General features: G+C 30.9%; 1 protein-coding gene across 2 annotated transcripts in view; it reads left to right on the top strand.

Moving 5' to 3' along the window:
- LOC145325127 (muscle-specific protein 300 kDa-like) overlaps positions 1–17,076 on the top strand; it is a 79,383-nt gene that overhangs the window by 39,288 nt on the left and 23,019 nt on the right. For both annotated transcript variants that reach the window (XM_080167984.1, XM_080167983.1), the window contains exons 10-23: positions 2,843–2,919; positions 3,138–3,679; positions 3,760–3,913; positions 4,307–4,491; positions 4,980–5,068; positions 5,251–5,379; positions 5,731–5,912; positions 6,340–6,459; positions 8,547–8,847; positions 9,947–10,051; positions 10,471–10,620; positions 13,520–13,633; positions 14,905–15,028; positions 15,455–15,644. In XM_080167984.1, the coding sequence (XP_080024110.1) occupies positions 2,843–2,919; positions 3,138–3,679; positions 3,760–3,913; positions 4,307–4,491; positions 4,980–5,068; positions 5,251–5,379; positions 5,731–5,912; positions 6,340–6,459; positions 8,547–8,847; positions 9,947–10,051; positions 10,471–10,620; positions 13,520–13,633; positions 14,905–15,028; positions 15,455–15,644 (2,462 nt within the window). The remainder of the gene's footprint in view (positions 1–2,842; positions 2,920–3,137; positions 3,680–3,759; positions 3,914–4,306; positions 4,492–4,979; positions 5,069–5,250; positions 5,380–5,730; positions 5,913–6,339; positions 6,460–8,546; positions 8,848–9,946; positions 10,052–10,470; positions 10,621–13,519; positions 13,634–14,904; positions 15,029–15,454; positions 15,645–17,076) is intronic.

The raw sequence follows: 17,076 nt of genomic DNA, 5'->3' as shown, positions 1-17,076 counted from the left end.
CTTTCTATGTAAAAAATGTCTCTATTAGTCTCTACTAGCGGCTAAGCCTCTAGCACATTTGTATTCAAAGGGGCTAGCTAGGAAAATAGCTGAAAATCCATCACAAGATTAAAATCGAGAACCTAATCAGTTCAGTATTTATTGATATCATAGGAAAAAAAGAATTATATTGAGTTGCCATTGCCACCCCCCCCCCCCCCCCCCATTGTCACTGGCGATAATTTATGTGTGCATTAATTTATCTGCTTTACTTCTTTAATCCTCTATTAAACATGTATGCTGTTATTATATCAACACAAGACTACAATATTGGTTTTTGGTTGTTTAATAGTATATAGTAGAGCTAAATGTTGGAATTTACGTCAAAATATTAGAGTAAAATACTAGAGTGAGAAAGGGTTTAATAACTGTATCTCCCCATCGCAACCACCTTGTGATGTGCAACCTTTCTATTGGGTCAATAAAAATCAACCAATGGTGTCGCTGATATTAACTTAGCCAAGTAGCAGAAAATAATTTAGAAGCAGACGAAAGAGGTCTTTAAAAAAGGAAGGGAGGTAGTTGTCTGTATATACATCTATACTATACATCTGTTGTCGAAATAAACAACAGGCAAAGTCCTTATTTGTCAGTGAGTCAATGATATATCACATATGTATACTTAACATAAAGCATTGAAATTGTGTGTCAACACAAAGATTCCAAGATTAACAGGGTGTGTTTACAAGATGCACATGTGAAGATGTAATATTCAAGTTTATATTGCTGACATTATGATTTTTATTACATTTTTTTATAAAAAATTTAAGTTTTAAATTCTACATATTGTTAAACTGTTTTTAACCTATTTTTTTATCATATATCAAAAATATACTATGACACCAGTAGAATCAGACTGCAGAGCCCAAATTTGAATTAAGTCCCCAATAAACTTTTTTTGGGGGATTTAAAAATCAATTTTATATGTTGCTGTGATCATTTTGATGGAAGCAAAAGCATTTTTTAGTTTAGGGTTAAATTGTTTCTTACAGAACAATTTGATGTGATTCAGATTATATCAATACAATAATAAAAACTCTACTCTGTTCGATGCAATTAATTTTTTTCTAAAACAATAATTTATAAAGAAGAAATTTAACATTAAAATAAAACATATTATTCTGAAGTCTGAACCAATTAGAAGCCTTGTTTCATTTCAGTTTTTTACAATTCAAAAAAGAGTGTTTTCACAAAGTGACTTATTTCCAATGTAGTTAAATAATTTTTATTTAATTAAAATGAAAAGAATGAAAACTATACACATAAAAGATACATGCTTTTTAAAAATATTTAAAAAAATAAGTTTGAATAATCTTATATTTTATCATATTTGTATATGTGACAAAAAAAAATTTGTTGTATTGCGTGAACGTTTGTTGTCATCTTTCGATAGCCAGAGATCGGTTTTTAATAAATGCCGCGTTTTTTTGACAATTTTTTAGACATTGATTGATTGAACGAAGACGATGGGAGAGTATACAACATAAGAATTCAAAATTTTAAAATTATTATTTTAGCCATTTGTTTAATGTCTAATACAACTTAAATCCATTTTCGCTGCATATTTATTAATGCGTCTTTTTAGAGCTGTGTTAGACATTATACAAATGGCTAAAATAATAATTTAAAATTTTGAATTTTCAAGTTTTGTATACTCTCTTAAAATCGTACGGGGCATTGATCTTCAAGATGGAATAAGGTTTTTAGCAGAGTATACAACTAAAGTATTCAAAATTTTTAAATTATTATTTTGGCCATTTGTATAATGTCTAATACAGATCTAAAAAGATGCATTGATAAATATGCAGCGAAAATGGATTTAAGTTGTATGGCTAAAATAACAATTTTAAAATTTTAAATTCTTATGTTGTATACTCTCCCATCGTCTTCGTTCAATCAATCAATGTCTAAAAAATTGTCAAAAAAACGCGGCATTTATTAAAAACCGATCTCTGATATCTAGTTGCCGAATGTGTACGCAGTTTCCTGAGTGTTTCCTCATCCTAGCTCAATATTTACTACTAGCTAAAAAAGCTTCAAACTTCAAAAAAAAAATCAAAATTAAAAAAATTCAAATTTATAATGTATAATGTATAAATCGTTTATACATTCAAATTTTGATTTTTTTAAGGGAAGTTTGAAGATTTGTAGCTAGTAGTAAATATTGAGCTAGGATGAGGAAACACCCAGGAAACTGCGTACACATTCGGCAACTAGATATCAGGCTATCCATCTTTCACTATTTAACCCTTTACAGCCAATTTTTTTGTGTTTTAAATAAGTGATGGAAAACAAGCACGATAAAGTTAATTCATTGATATATTGTAAAGAATTAAGTTTTTAATGAATTAATTTAGATGAAATCAAAAGGCCTAATTTTACTCTATACCAGAATACTATATATATGAAGCAAAACACTCTAAAAGCTACGAATTTTACCCAAATAAAAAAAGACCTTTTGCTCTGATCAAAAATGACCACAGCAACAGTAAAATTAATTTTTAAATCCCCTCAAAAAAGTTTATTGGGGACTTAATTCAAATTTAGGCTCTGCAGTTTAATTCTACTGGTGTCATAGTATATTTTTGATATATGTTTTAAAAATAGGTTAAAAACAGTTTAAAAAAGATATACTTCCCCCCTGTTTAAGAAACAAAAGGCCAGTTTAAATTGATTGTCCTTTATTAGATTTAGGAAAAGTTAGATCAAGAAAGTTAGGTTTTAATAATTGTACATTTTTATATCCGCGGAAAGCTGTTTATAATACGTACAAGGAATAACTATTAATTGATTTTATTTTTAGTTAAAGATGGAAGATTCTGGACGCGCCAACTTTATTGTGGAAGTTGACGACCTCACCCACAGAATTGTCACTCTCAGGTACAAAATATTAATGGCTGTAGATTATACGGTGGCTGTGTTTAATGCCCTATTAAAATGGGGATAGGTAGGCCAAAAGCAGTGATATCTATCCCCATTTTGATAGGGCACTACAGACAGCCTAGGTTGCTGATATGGTACTCATTTATTGGTTAGATCATTTATCCAGAAGTAGGGGAGGGGAATAATTTGAATTTCAATTTGTGTATTTTTTGCAGAGACACCATTACTGGACTCTTTGACGTGCTGAAGCGTCGCAAACATGACAACGTTGACGCTGACAATGTCATCAATCAATCCACCACAACACTCAATGAGATCAGCTCAGCGGTTGTCCAACTGCCTACAGAGCTGACCAGCCTACCAACAATAGACCTTGCCGACCAGCTAACAGGCATTAGGGGTCATTTGTTGCGACTGTGTCAGACAGAGGCAAAAGTGGCGGGAGTCAGATCAGCTGATCGCCAATTGTCGTCTTCGAGAGAAGTTGTGCCCTATACCAGAGATGCTACTGCCGGAGTTATGCAACTTTGGCAGAGAGTATTTGAAGACACCCTAAATAAATACAACAGCATTTCCACAGCGTTGGCTAATCAAGAGGCCACGGGAACTCTGGTTCAAGTTTGGGAAAACCATCTGGATCAGGTTGCCAGCAGCCTATCATCACCTGTACCTGGATCTTATCAAGAGGTTCTTCAAGAACTACGCCTGGCCTCATTGCACCAGTCACTGATCATGCAAAATCAAGATACACTCATGAGTAAGTATAAGTTAATTCATAATAAAGTTTTTAAAATCCTCAAATAAGAAAATTATATTTATCCTAACATCTCATTTTAGGCTTATCCGTTCCTTTAAGCAGCTACAAGCCCCTAATAACAAGACACAACAGCATCTTGCAGCAGCTGCAGCTAAGATCTGAACAGCTGATGGCCAAACAAGCCATGTGGGAAGCATACAAGCTCAATGTTGAAAAGTTGGCTGTATGGCTCAGGTAAGAAATTTAGCGCATTTATTTTCTTTTAATTGTCAATCAACTATGATACTGAAGTTCTCATACGTACAGACGGACATAGTTTTATTATTCAACAATAGAAATAATAACTATTCCAGTATGACTTCAAATTTTATTAATAATCGCTGGATTAGAACCGGCTTAAAACCATACTGAAAATCATATATAATAGCATTTTATTACAGACAATTTTCCACGAATATTAATATAGAAACCATTAAATTAATACCAGTTTTGTTGGCTAACAAAACTGGTTTTAATCTTATAACTTTTAATTTTTATATCCTCGAAAAACTTTATATAATACGATGCGATAAATAACAATTATTGAATAATTATGGGCCTATTTATTATTCCATATATATTTTTTAGGGAAATGGAGAAAGACAAACTACGCCTGTCCTTGAAGCATCTACCCCTGAGAAGGCTAGACAAGATGATCATGAGACTGGAAGAGTTGCTTGGGAAGATACCAACAGGAGAGATCATGCATAGAAGCTTGCTGAAAGAACAGGCAGTGCTTCAGGATAATTACAACAACTCCACACTTTCTGCAGGTTTGAATAATTAATTTTCTCGTATTCATTCGAAACCGATTAATATCCGGTAGATTAGCACCGATTTTCAGCCATACTGAAAAATTATGTCTAGCATCGTATTATATCCAGTTTTCTATGAATATAAAAATGTACAATTATAAGTTTGTTTAGCCTGTGCCTTCAGCAAATCGGGGCTAAATAAACTGGATTTAACCTTATATGTAATTGTACATTTTATATCCGCGGAAAGCTGTTTATAATATGATGCGAGAAATAACTATTATTGCATTTTTTGCGAATATTGAAAACACCCCATCAAAAGTTTACCTTAAATTGCCTGCCAGAAATAGTAAGAGTAGGTATACCTCTCTGGCCTCTAAATAAGCTGAAAATAATACCCCAAACGAACAGTTTTTTACTTCTATCATCTCATCATAGAGATGTTCGCCTCTGTTAACTTTGACCACATGATCACCAATGTTCTAAATTTTGCTGTTTATTTTCAGTGAGAATGGAGTTGCATGGACTTCAGGAACGTTTGTCCAGTCTGAAGGCAGGTCTACGTACCTGGCTGGATCATCTGAACAGGCTAAAGGTAATACACAATTTGAATTTTTTTAGATCAAAGTACTGTAGAACTAAGTTGTGTGTTTTTTAAAAAAGCTCTAATGGAAATTATTTAATTAGGTATTGTATATGATAAAGTTCAGATATCTTTTTTTCTAACCAATAAATCAAAGAAATAATAATTCTAAAACTTTTCAAATATTTTTTCAGGTGCTAAGCGCTGATTTTGAAAGTAAAACCGAAGAAATATCTGGAGTGATAATATCTGCACAGGATCTCGTGGACCAGCCATATCCAGAACTGGCTATTAATGTGGAAAACGACCTTAAAACATCCCAGGTATATTTGAAAAAGTTCAATTATGCATTGAATAAAGAATAGTTAATAAGTTATTTATCATATCGTATTAGAGACAGCTTTCCGTGGATGCTAAAATGAAAAAATATAAGATTAAAAGCAGTTTTGTTAGCCACGAGGGAACAGGCCTGGGATAACAAAACTGGTATTAATTTTAAAATCTTTTTATTTATATTCGAGGAAAATTATCTGTAATACGATGCAATACAAGTTTTTTCAGTATGGATACAAACAAGTTCGAGTCCAGCGGATATCAATCGATTTCGAAGCCATAATGAAAAACTTGTTTTCTATTTTTCCATACTTTTACTTTTATAATATTATTATTTTCAGGATCACCTGAACAACTTGGAGAAGGCTCTGACCACCTTGAACTCTGTATCTGACATTCTGGAGCAGGTGCATCCTGCCGTAAGTCCTGCCGACATTAAGCAGACAGGCTCCAGAGTTTGGCTGCTCCAACAACAACGGGCTGACCTACATCATAGGATCCAGCTTAGAATGGAAGAGCTTAGGTAAAAGTTTATATTTATTAGCGCAGCTAATCTATATTTCTATTAAAATGTCGGTTAAAAGTACTATTATATTGACTTGTACAGCCAGTGGACCTCTTTTTATCCTAATGTATTTGCAGAACCTTATTTCAAGCTTATTTCAACCTTGCAGAACCCATCAGAACCTTTCTTAACCCATCCTAAACTAATAGAAACATAAAATAGCTTTATTTCTCACAACTGCATAAACATATAAAGCTCTTTATAGTGCCCATAAAATGACGTCATTATGGCCTACTATTGGTCAATAAAATGTATACTGGCCTGCCATTGGTAATTTAGTCTGCATATCGGCCTATCATTATTGATTTTTATTGTATGACGTCATTTTTATAGGCAATTTAAATCTATTCATTTCTTAATTTTAAAAAGGGTTTGTTTTATTCAGACATGCTGGTGATATCTCAAGCCTACTGTCAGCTCAAGTCTCCAACATAGAAGCATGGACTAATGTTTTCAATAATAAAATTATTAGAAAAGATCTTCCTATTGCTTCTGTTATTCATAGGTAGGATTTTGTATTTTAAAATTCACGCAACCTTACAAAATGGAAAATTTAATTTTGAATTAGATAACGATATATTTACTACGCAGCTACAAATAGGGTATGTCTGTATGTCCTACGCGGTATAAAGTACATACTTTTAGGCATGGTTTATCGCTTTATTAAAAACATTATATTAGTATATTACGCGAATTATTAACTAAACCAGCAAAAAATACTTTTTCTATCTAATACTTTACTGTTCTCTTTCATCAAGTAACTTTTTATTGCTACTCTGCATCCTTAAACATATGAAATACATTTATTTTTTGACACACATAACAAATAATAATAATAAAGTATTATAATACAGGTATTAAATATTCATATACAAACAATAAAATTGATTATGAATAAAAATTAAGGACAGATCAATCAAATAATAATTATGTACAGTGTTATGGACTAAACAATCTCGTGAGAGGTAATACATGTATTAAAACAGCTTTTTTTATGAAATAATGAGATTAGCCGTGAAAACTTTCAAACTGTTTAGAAAGTTTTGTCTGTTCCCAAGTAAACTGTCATTTTAAGTTTATAAATTTAGCTTACTTTAGACTTTATTTATTTATGTTCATATTTTTAAAACTGGAATATTTAAGACATCATTACGCAACTTAAATTATATGACAAAATCCAACAAAAGTTACTCTCTTATATCTGCGCTACTGTTGGATATAAATATCATTGTTTTGAAGAAAATGTTTTCAGTAAAGAAAACTTAAATAACCTATGTTACTTATTAACACAAGCATTATTTATAAAAGAATAAAAGATTTGAAAAGAGGTTAGTATTGTTTTAATTACTTCCACATGTTTATATATTTAATTTTAGTAGCGTAGCTACTATACAATTTGCAGAAATATTGAGGGATAAGACAAGGGACCATATATTGATATGTATACTGACCAAATGATAACAAACAAAACTTCACCTTCTGTAAATTAAAATGGTTGAAAAGTTTGGACACTTCTAGTTGCAACCAACTAATTAAGTTTAAGTGAAAGTACCCAAAGTTGTTAAGTCAACAAAGGAGAATAAAACATTTGGCACCAGTGTAATTTACAGTCAAATGTCCAACCTTCCTGATAATTTGAGAATGTCCCTAACTATGTCATATTATTAATTCATAAACCTTGAAATGCAGCCTCTATTCCATTTTTCTGTCATGTCCATCTTTTTAGTATTTTACGTTTATTCTTTAACTTGCAGCGTTGCGGAGCCGGAGCCGGGAGCCGTGGAGCCGCCATATTTTGCTGGAGCCGGAGCCGTAATTTTTGTTAAAAAACGGCTCCGGCTTCGGACTAGATAAATAAAGAGATTTTTTATAAATTATAATTTGTTGACTCTGTTTTGTCATGTGAAAATGCACCTATTAAGTTTTTCAAGTCCATTTTTATCAAAATTGGAACTTTTAAAACCTTCTAAAGTCAAAAATAGACGTGTAAAAAAATGTCGAGATTTTTCTTGATTTTAGGTCGGAGCCGGAGCCGGAGCTGGAGCTGGAGCCATATTTCCAGATACGGCTCCGCACCAAAATCAAACGGCTCCGCCACGCTGTCTTTATGTATATCATAAGAATTGCTGTGGTTTTACTGTCATCACTAAAATATATTATTAATCAATCATATAGTAGCTGCAATTTTTTTTCTGAAAATTGCATGACACAGCCAATTTGGACAGTCTTCTGACTCAAAATTACATTATTACTCATATAACACGAACAACTTATCTAACTTCTTCTTGTTTTCATACTTTTTGTGACAAAATAAGGAAGGATTTATTAATGAATAGGAACAGTAAAGTACTATACAGTACAAACAGAGAATTATTGCAAATATGTCAGATCAATAAACTGCAATAAATATCTATTTGATATTATGCATGTTAAATAAAATTTAGAGCAATTAATGGTTTAAATTTATTCAGATAATATAATTAATGGAAAATTACTTTTATACAATCCGCCAAGAAACAAAAAAGTTATGGTACAGCTGACTGAAACCTTGAAGGACAGACAATGACATACATGTAATTAATTTTATTTTAGGCTTGAGTCTGATTGCACACAAGAACTTCTACAAAAACAGGAAGAACAGCAACTGTTTGACCGCCTTCATAGCCAACTAATTATACCTGAATCATACAACCAATCAGAGAGCACCAAATCAGAATCTGACCAATCACAGGCTGGCAAAACTGAATCTGACCAATCGAAGAAGACCAACCTTAAAGATTCGTTTGAAGAGTGCCATAAGCTGCTTGATCATGCTAATGATGGTTTGAAGGAGAGAATAGCTTATCTGAAAGAGATTGCAGCAAAAGAGAAGGATTTATTGAGAAGAATAGAGGTAATATTTAATACATTTTACTCGCTATAGAATAAATAAGACGTAGAATAAAATTGTATTTGATTTTTCTTGTAAATTTTCATTTTTTAATATTTGAAATCAAAAATATTCCCCAAAATTTAAATAAATTTCGCATTTTCTAACATCATTGAACACTGATTGAAAATTTTGGCGAAAATTTCTTTTTACAATAAAAGCAATTTAATTGTAATATTCGGTTCAAAGGAAGAAAATATTGCACAATTTTTGCGGTACACTCACACACACACACACAAAAGATTTTCCTACTTCTAAGGTTGAATAAAAAATAGGTTGGTTAAATTCACAACAGCGAAGCAATAGATAATTATGTTATTATAATTTTTTAATGAATAGAATATTTGTTTGAAGTCTTGGCCAATATTTATTGATAATTTCTCAATTCATTGCTAAAGTCTAAGATGCTTTATTTAAATGAATAACTTTGTGCAAATGTTACAATGTAAGTTAAATAGGGTTATTTTATAGTGAAAACTTGGTTTCAAAAACTGAAGAAAAGGTCAACATGTTGAAAATGTAATTAATTAATTACTTTTTGATAATGATTAAACACCTCTTTGTCACAGGAATCATCTTGTAGAAATTTGAATATGACTATTATAAAGTCAATATTATTATATATTTTAACCTTTTTCTGTTGCGAGTAATGTTTATTTTCAATTCATCATTCATACAATATTCAAACATTGAGTAACAGTTCAAATATAAAGATACAACATTAACTTACTATCAGTTCTATTTTTAATATTTACCTTATAAATTTGATGTATTTCTAGAAAATTCAAAGTTTAAAATAATTTATGAGCTATTTTATATTTCAAACAACTAAATAAAAATTACTTTTCATTGTTAAAGATAATTAATATTATTTTAATCATTTAGTTCTTAAAATCAAATCATGTGATATATTATTTTTTAACGTTTGATATTTGGCTATTATTTAATTTATATCGAGTAAGATAGGTATTTTTAGATGCAAAAGCGCAATATTTTATGAGAACTTATCTAATTTGATACAACTGGTTACAGTTTGTTTTTATAATACATTATTTTTCTTAAGATTGAAAAGGACTGGATGCACAAGATCGAAGCCCAATTGGCAGTACCAATTCAGTTTAAAGACCTGTATGGAAATGGCATTGAAGATCTGAGGAAAAATCAAAAGGTTAGCATGGTCTTTCATTTGAAAAGGTTCATTGTCAAATTTACAGGAAAGCTCAATATCTGTTTTATATTATTTTAGAAGGAAGGTAACCATATAAAGAAAAAATATTTCCCATTTTGAACAATTGCTTTTCTTTTAAATTGAAAATTTAAGGAGGTTGTTATTAATCCCCCTTTTATCTATAATACAAAAATATGAGTTATTTTTGTTTTTTTTGTACACTCAATTCCTTTTAAATTTTAGTTGAAATAAATATACTCTCTAATCTCTAAACTATACTTTGTTTCATATTTTCTAGGTTATACTTAATGTTTTCTGTTCTTTTAAATTGATAATATAGTTTACTGTTACATGGCTTTTAATAGTCAGATATTATATGTATAATATTCTAAATATTTTACTAATTTTCTAAACATTAGGATCTGGAGAAGGAAATCAACCAGCGTTCAGCCAACATCAGCTCAATCGTGCAAGACTTTGAGGCCTTGTGCGGAGATGACGGGTTGTCTGTTAGCCTGCTGGTCAACTCTGACAGAGCGGTCACCCAAATGCAGACTCGCTGGAGCCAGGTAGAAAATTTATACTTAAACCCAGTGGGGCACTAGGGAGTAATCTTTTCCCCCTTCCGCCCCTACACAAATAACCGCCAATAGTTGTCTAAAAAGGCCTCCCACAACCAAGGTCCAAATAATACTGACGTATTGTTATATTATTGTTGTAGAGTTGCTGCGTTGATAGAAAGAAAAGTTTGCTGAAGTACTTTGCAAATGTGAACACGAGAAAAAATTCTTTATTTTTTAATCTAAATTTTGTAAGAAACTTTGAGAGCATAAAAAATAGATATTGTCAAACTTAAGTAAATTACAAGGCTCGGCAGCCGCCAACTTTTTCAGCAACTTGCATATTAGCCTCAGCTGTATATTTTTCCTAAATGATATCTGGGCCATAGATCTTTAAATTATTGGCGGCTGTAACAATTAACAAGGTTGATAATAGGTAGCTCAGTTTGATTTTTAAGCTTTTAGCTGCCACCAGCTGAAATGTTAGTGGCTGCGGATAAATATTGTCTAAAAGGTGGGAAATTTTTAAAAGGTAGTTGACTGTTCACAATAAAATAGCGTTATTATGGGGCTGCGAATTAATTTAGAATTTTTTTTCTGCTTCTGGTTTTCTTGTAAAAGGCTAAATACGACGGAAGCCGCCGAGCCTTGGTAAATTATTAAGAATGCTTTCCAACTCAATTTCACTTTTTATGAAAGATTTAAATCTTGGTCTCAAAGTTTTCCTTAGATTTATACATTTCAAATTTTAAAAATTATACTCACTTAAAAATTTTCTATTTTTTTTGGAAAGGTACATTTTAGGTAGTAATTTTATTTTATTTATGATTATGAGAGGGTGCCTTATTTCCTCCTCCCCAAATGGCATATTTTCCACATTTCTAACATAAAAAAACTTTAAAAGAATTGTATTATTTGTTAGATTTATTTCATCTTAAACTTGATTTTAAAGCAATTAAATGTCTTTTTCAGTACTAAATTGAAATTTAATCAAAGAAGCAATATCACACATACAAATACACCATTACTTCCACCCCCCCCCCCCCCAAAAAAAAAAAACCAAACTCCCATAAAACAAGAGTTAAAATGTGTATGTGCCATCATCAATAGAGAATGTCTCTTGCACAAATATATTTTCACAAAACCAATTTCAAGTACAATAAACTGAAATATTGCATTTCAGAGATCTCCCTCTCTCTCTCTCTCTCTCTCTCATTTACACTTTTTCTCTCTCTCCATCTCTCTCTCTTTCTCACTCTCTCCCTCACTCACAACACCGTCATACTTATACATGGAACATTTTAGCATATTTAATTATGTTTTTTTTCTTGTTATTGAATTATATTTTTTTGAGTCATTAACATTTAAATTTAAAAAAAGCATATATAATCAATTATGCCAAATTTAGAAGGATTTTAATTGGCCAGTCAGACTAAAGAATGGGTAGTCTATGATTAAAGCCTTTAGTTGAAATTATGAGCTAACATTTCTATATTTCTATGTTCTTTGAAATATTATGGAAGGAGAGAAATAGATGAGTGAGAGTGAAATTTTATTTCTAAAGACCTTTAGCGGTAGTAACTTAACAGTAAATTATCAGGCTAGCCAGGTTAGAGAGTCTACTGTCATATCATTATATCAAAACTTTAGAACCTAACAAGTAAGAGTAAGTGCATACATTCAAATGCATACAATACAAAATAAATGCTTTAGTGTGAAGGTAAATTTGGATAAAACAATATTTCTCACATATTAGAACTAGTTCCAGAATTCAAAAATTAAACAAATTTAAAACATTATACACATTTCAGGAAGGAACAACTTAAATTTAAATTTCCATCTTAATCCAAAAATCATTGCTTCAAAAGTCTAAATTAGGGAGAAGATAGGTTTAATGTCCTTGCATTGAAAATTTCTAAAAATATTTACTTTTCCGTGCTACTTTTTTGTTGATTTTTTTCTGTCCAACCGGAAATTGGATATTGAGAGCATTGAATTTCAAAAAGTGTTAGGAGGAAAATCTCATTAAAAAATGCAATAGAAATGTGTTTTATGGTGGCTAAAAAGTTCAGCATCATACACAATGAAAAAACAATCGCAATTATTTATATCTTTTATGTAATCTAAAAATAGAAATTTAGTATATCATTTTTTTTTAAATCTGATTTCAAGATTTTTTATACAAACTGTTTTACTTTCAAATTTAAATGGGCAGCTCTATGACTTACTTTGTCCACCTGTCCGTCCATGTGGAGATTTATAAATTCATAAATTTGTCACATATAAGATTTATTTATAAACAGCTGCTCCATAACCCAGGATGTCTGTATGCTTTTCTTGTACGGAACAACCCTCCCCATGACAGTAGCATATACTGCCTGTATTATACCTGTAGTGTATATGTATAGTTGTGTATTGAAACTATGTAAACTATTCAATTCACAATATGTCATATCATTCTCACTGGAAAATGTACATGGCAAAGTTTGGCTTAAAAATAAACAGTGTAGCTACTCAAAATATGAGACTGTCTGTCTTTTCGGCTTAATTGACATTATTAGGCAGATTGTTTTGAAAAAAAATAAGCTAAATCCAAAAATATCAATGGATGATATTTTGCTTCATAATCATAATGTCGTCTTTCGTACGAAAGCGCGCTTGCCTCGTATTGTTATTATTATTGATTGATTTTTATGAAGACGATGGCTCATTGCTTTAAAGGCCTCAGAATCTCTCAAAAAGCTATATCATATTTTACTGATCGTTGCACAGATCATGCTATTCTAATCATGACACTCTTATGACTATATTCTTATATTGCTAAGTGAAAACATTTGAGAATTTATGATCTTTAAAATCTCTTCAGACTGTTTCTTTTGCACGTCTCTAACAATGTTATATTTTTTAGGTTTGTACGAAGTCTGGTCGACGCACAGATCACCTGCGCCTCTACACCAACCTGCGGACAGAATTCCTGGAGCACAACTTTAACATCAAGTCATATATCACTTCTGCTAATCAGGTAAATGAATACGGTTTTAGTTTGTCATTCCTTTAACGATAAGACAAAAATCTTGCATTTAAAGTAAGATAATATTTAATATCTCCATAATATTTAGACATTAAAATTAAAGGTCATTCTAGTTAATAGTACAGTATAGTAGGCATTTAGATAAATCTATAATACAAAGTAGCTTGATGTCTGTCCGTCTGACCGTCTGTCTGTCTGTCTGTCCGTCTGTCTGTCTGTCCCTTAAGATCTCGGTAACCACTGAACCAATCGGATTCTACTCTTCAGGGAATATACCTACTGGTCCTGTGGTGGTTTTAGGCTATTTTCTTGGGGGGTAGGACACCCCCAACCCCCCCAAAAATAAAAAATAAATCCAACCCAAAATTTTTTTTTTTACATTATTTGTAAAATCTCAGTAACTGCTGATCAAATTGGGCTCTACCCTTCTGGGAATATACCTACCTGTCCTCTGGTGGTTTTAAGCTATTTTCTTGGGGGGTGGGACACCCCAACCCCCCCAAAAATAAAAAAATCCCGACTCCCAATATTTTTTATTTTTTTATTTTTTTTTAAACAAAAACCAGTAATTGGGGTGGGGGAACCCCAGTGCAACATGGGGCGAAGCCCCCATGAATCCCCCACCCCCCCGGAAAAAAAAATGAAAATATTTTTTTTTAACTTTAATTTTTGTGTATGCGAACAACCTAGGTCTAATTTTTAGGAATTAAAATTTTTGTGTATACGGCAAACAACCTGGGTTTAATTTGTACAAATTAAAATTTTTGTGCATAAAGCGCACAACCTGGGTTTAATTTTACCACAGAGTAATTAAACAAAGAATATTTTTTTGAATATTTCTATTAAGGAGGGTTGACTTCCCAAAACTATATAGGGCGAAGCCCCTAGAGGCTAGGGGCGAAGCCGCTAGTACTTTTATAAAATTAGTGTTTTCTATTACTGTAAGTTTGACTTTCATAAAACCTTTAATATTGATTTTTCATGATCTTCACGAGTACACAGTTTTATTTTGTCCTTTTTTTGGGATTATATTTCTTTTTTTTACTTCTTTTCATCTTTTTACTTGAATAAACTTATTTTTAAAAATCATAACTATAGTAACAAAGTACAAGTTAACAATTTCATAAATTGCAATGACTTTAGTAGAAAATTACAAAGTAAAAATTTGATAGTTAATTATAACGTTTATTAAGTCAGTCATGCTCTTTATTAAGATTATATAAAATTGCACAAAATAATGTCTAACCATCATTATTATTTAGGACCTGGACCGTCTGGATAAATTATGCCTGGATGACCAGCAGAAGCTGCTGACAGAGCTGGAATCAGACCTGGAGCCAAACCTGGATAGGGTCACCAAACTCAGTGATACCTATACTCTGATGGGTAAGTAATTGTTTAAATAACAAGGACATCTGTGTATCTGATAGGGTATCTATGTAATATTAACATAAAGCGTTTTAACATAGCCGAAGATACCTATATTTAAATTACCCTTAAAACTATATTTGTCATTTTGTAATGAAATTTAGGTAAGAAAGGATGGAATTATAAAATATCACCCCAATAAAAAAATTTATCTTTGTTTTAGCAAAGCTAAAACAATGGATTATAGATTTTTGCACATCCTCAATGATTATAAACAAAATTTACCCTTCAGTTCTGTAGATTATATCTATTGAGCTTCATAACATCCCAATAAACAACTGAATTATTTTTCCAAATACGGGCCACTTCCGATTTTTATATCCGCTAATGTTAGGGAAAAAATCAAAGCCACAAGAACAAAAATATACATTATCTTAATTTTAGCGAAACAGGGAATGTTGGACAACAAGGACGAAACACGCAGCAGCTACATCACAATTTTCAAGGATATTAAAACCCTGGAGGATGCGTTGAAAGAAGTGAGAAGGAAAAACGTGGATAGCCTTGACAAGTATGAGAGGTTGAGCAAGGAGGTTTGTCAGAGCTGTGATATACTCGAAGATTTTTTCAATGGGTAAGAATACATTTTCACTAACTAGCAACTGTGCCCATAGCAATTAGAGAATCTGTACTCAACTCTTATCCTAAAATATCCTAAAACCATTCCTGGACCTATGAGAAGCTTTTCTAAAAGGTAGAACTCAATCATTTCTGTAGTTATCGAAATCCTAAGCTTCAGACAAAAAAAAACATATCACTTTATATAATAGGATATGAATCTATTCTATACTTAGGGTACGTCTGACAGTTCCAGAAAGAAACATATTTTTAAGAGACTTATAAATACCATGTTTATAAATAATATTTTTTGTAAAAATTATTCAATAATTTTAAAAGTTAGCAATAGTAACATCATTAAGAGATCAAAAATCTAATTATGAAAATTAATTTGTTAATTTTGAATATAAAAATCAAATTAGTTGTATACAAGACAAACTTTATGAGATAACCAAAGTTTCTAACTCTGAAAACTAAATAAAGATTGTTTAATGAATTAATAATGAGCAGAATGTTTAAAATTAGACAGATACTGGCAATTTCATCAGATTACAATTTTTTAGCGTGTTAGGTTCTTACATTAAACATTACAACTTTTTAGCGTGTTAAGTTCTTACATTAAACAAGAAGGAAAACATTCATAAAACCAAAGCTTTTAACAAATTGGACAGTACGACAAACGAACATTAACAAATAAATGACATAGCTTAAAGTATTGCCATCTTTAAAATTTGCATTTAATCAATGTAGATAAATTAAAATTACATACAGATATTCATGTCTTGAATGTAGAAATACTCCGTTTTAAAAATCTTATTATTTATTTCATTGCTTTTTATAAACAAACAAAATTTTATAATAAAACTAAACATATTTTTAAACTTTAAAATTCAAAACAATGTGCTAAAATTTTATTATTTTCAACTCTATTGTTTGTGAATTTGAAAAGAATTTTAAATATATTATACTAATTAGAAAGTACAGAACAACGGAGATATACAATGAATGTTAAAGGGAGTGTTTTTAAATGCTAAGATCTCAGAAAGTTAGAACTTTAATAAATAATTAGAACGCTAAAATTAGGCATAGCAGTTGCTTAGATTATGTACAATTTGAAATTGTTAGGTAACGAATACCGAAAAATCCGATAAAATGTTTTTGGTGTTTTCCGCTAAATTAGACATTTCTCGCCTTTTTTTTTATAGAATTATTACTTTTTGGGGTTACCATCTTAAGAAAGTTTTCGAATAAGAAATATTTAATGAAGATCGGTTAGATACATTATTGGATCAGTATGTGTTTTTATTTTCTTTTTCCTTTTCATCGACATACCAATACAACAATTTCTGTCAAAATGTATAAATTATTCCTTTCTATAGGTTAACTATGAAACTTTTAAACATTGTCTAAGTTACTTCAAAAACAAAATGTAATTTCGTTTTATAAAA

Source organism: Acartia tonsa, chromosome 7, assembly GCF_053477335.1.
Source record: "Acartia tonsa isolate MP-2025a chromosome 7, ASM5347733v1, whole genome shotgun sequence".
NCBI lineage: Eukaryota > Metazoa > Arthropoda > Copepoda > Calanoida > Acartiidae > Acartia > Acartia tonsa.
This window is presented reverse-complemented; position numbering and strand designations above follow the sequence as displayed.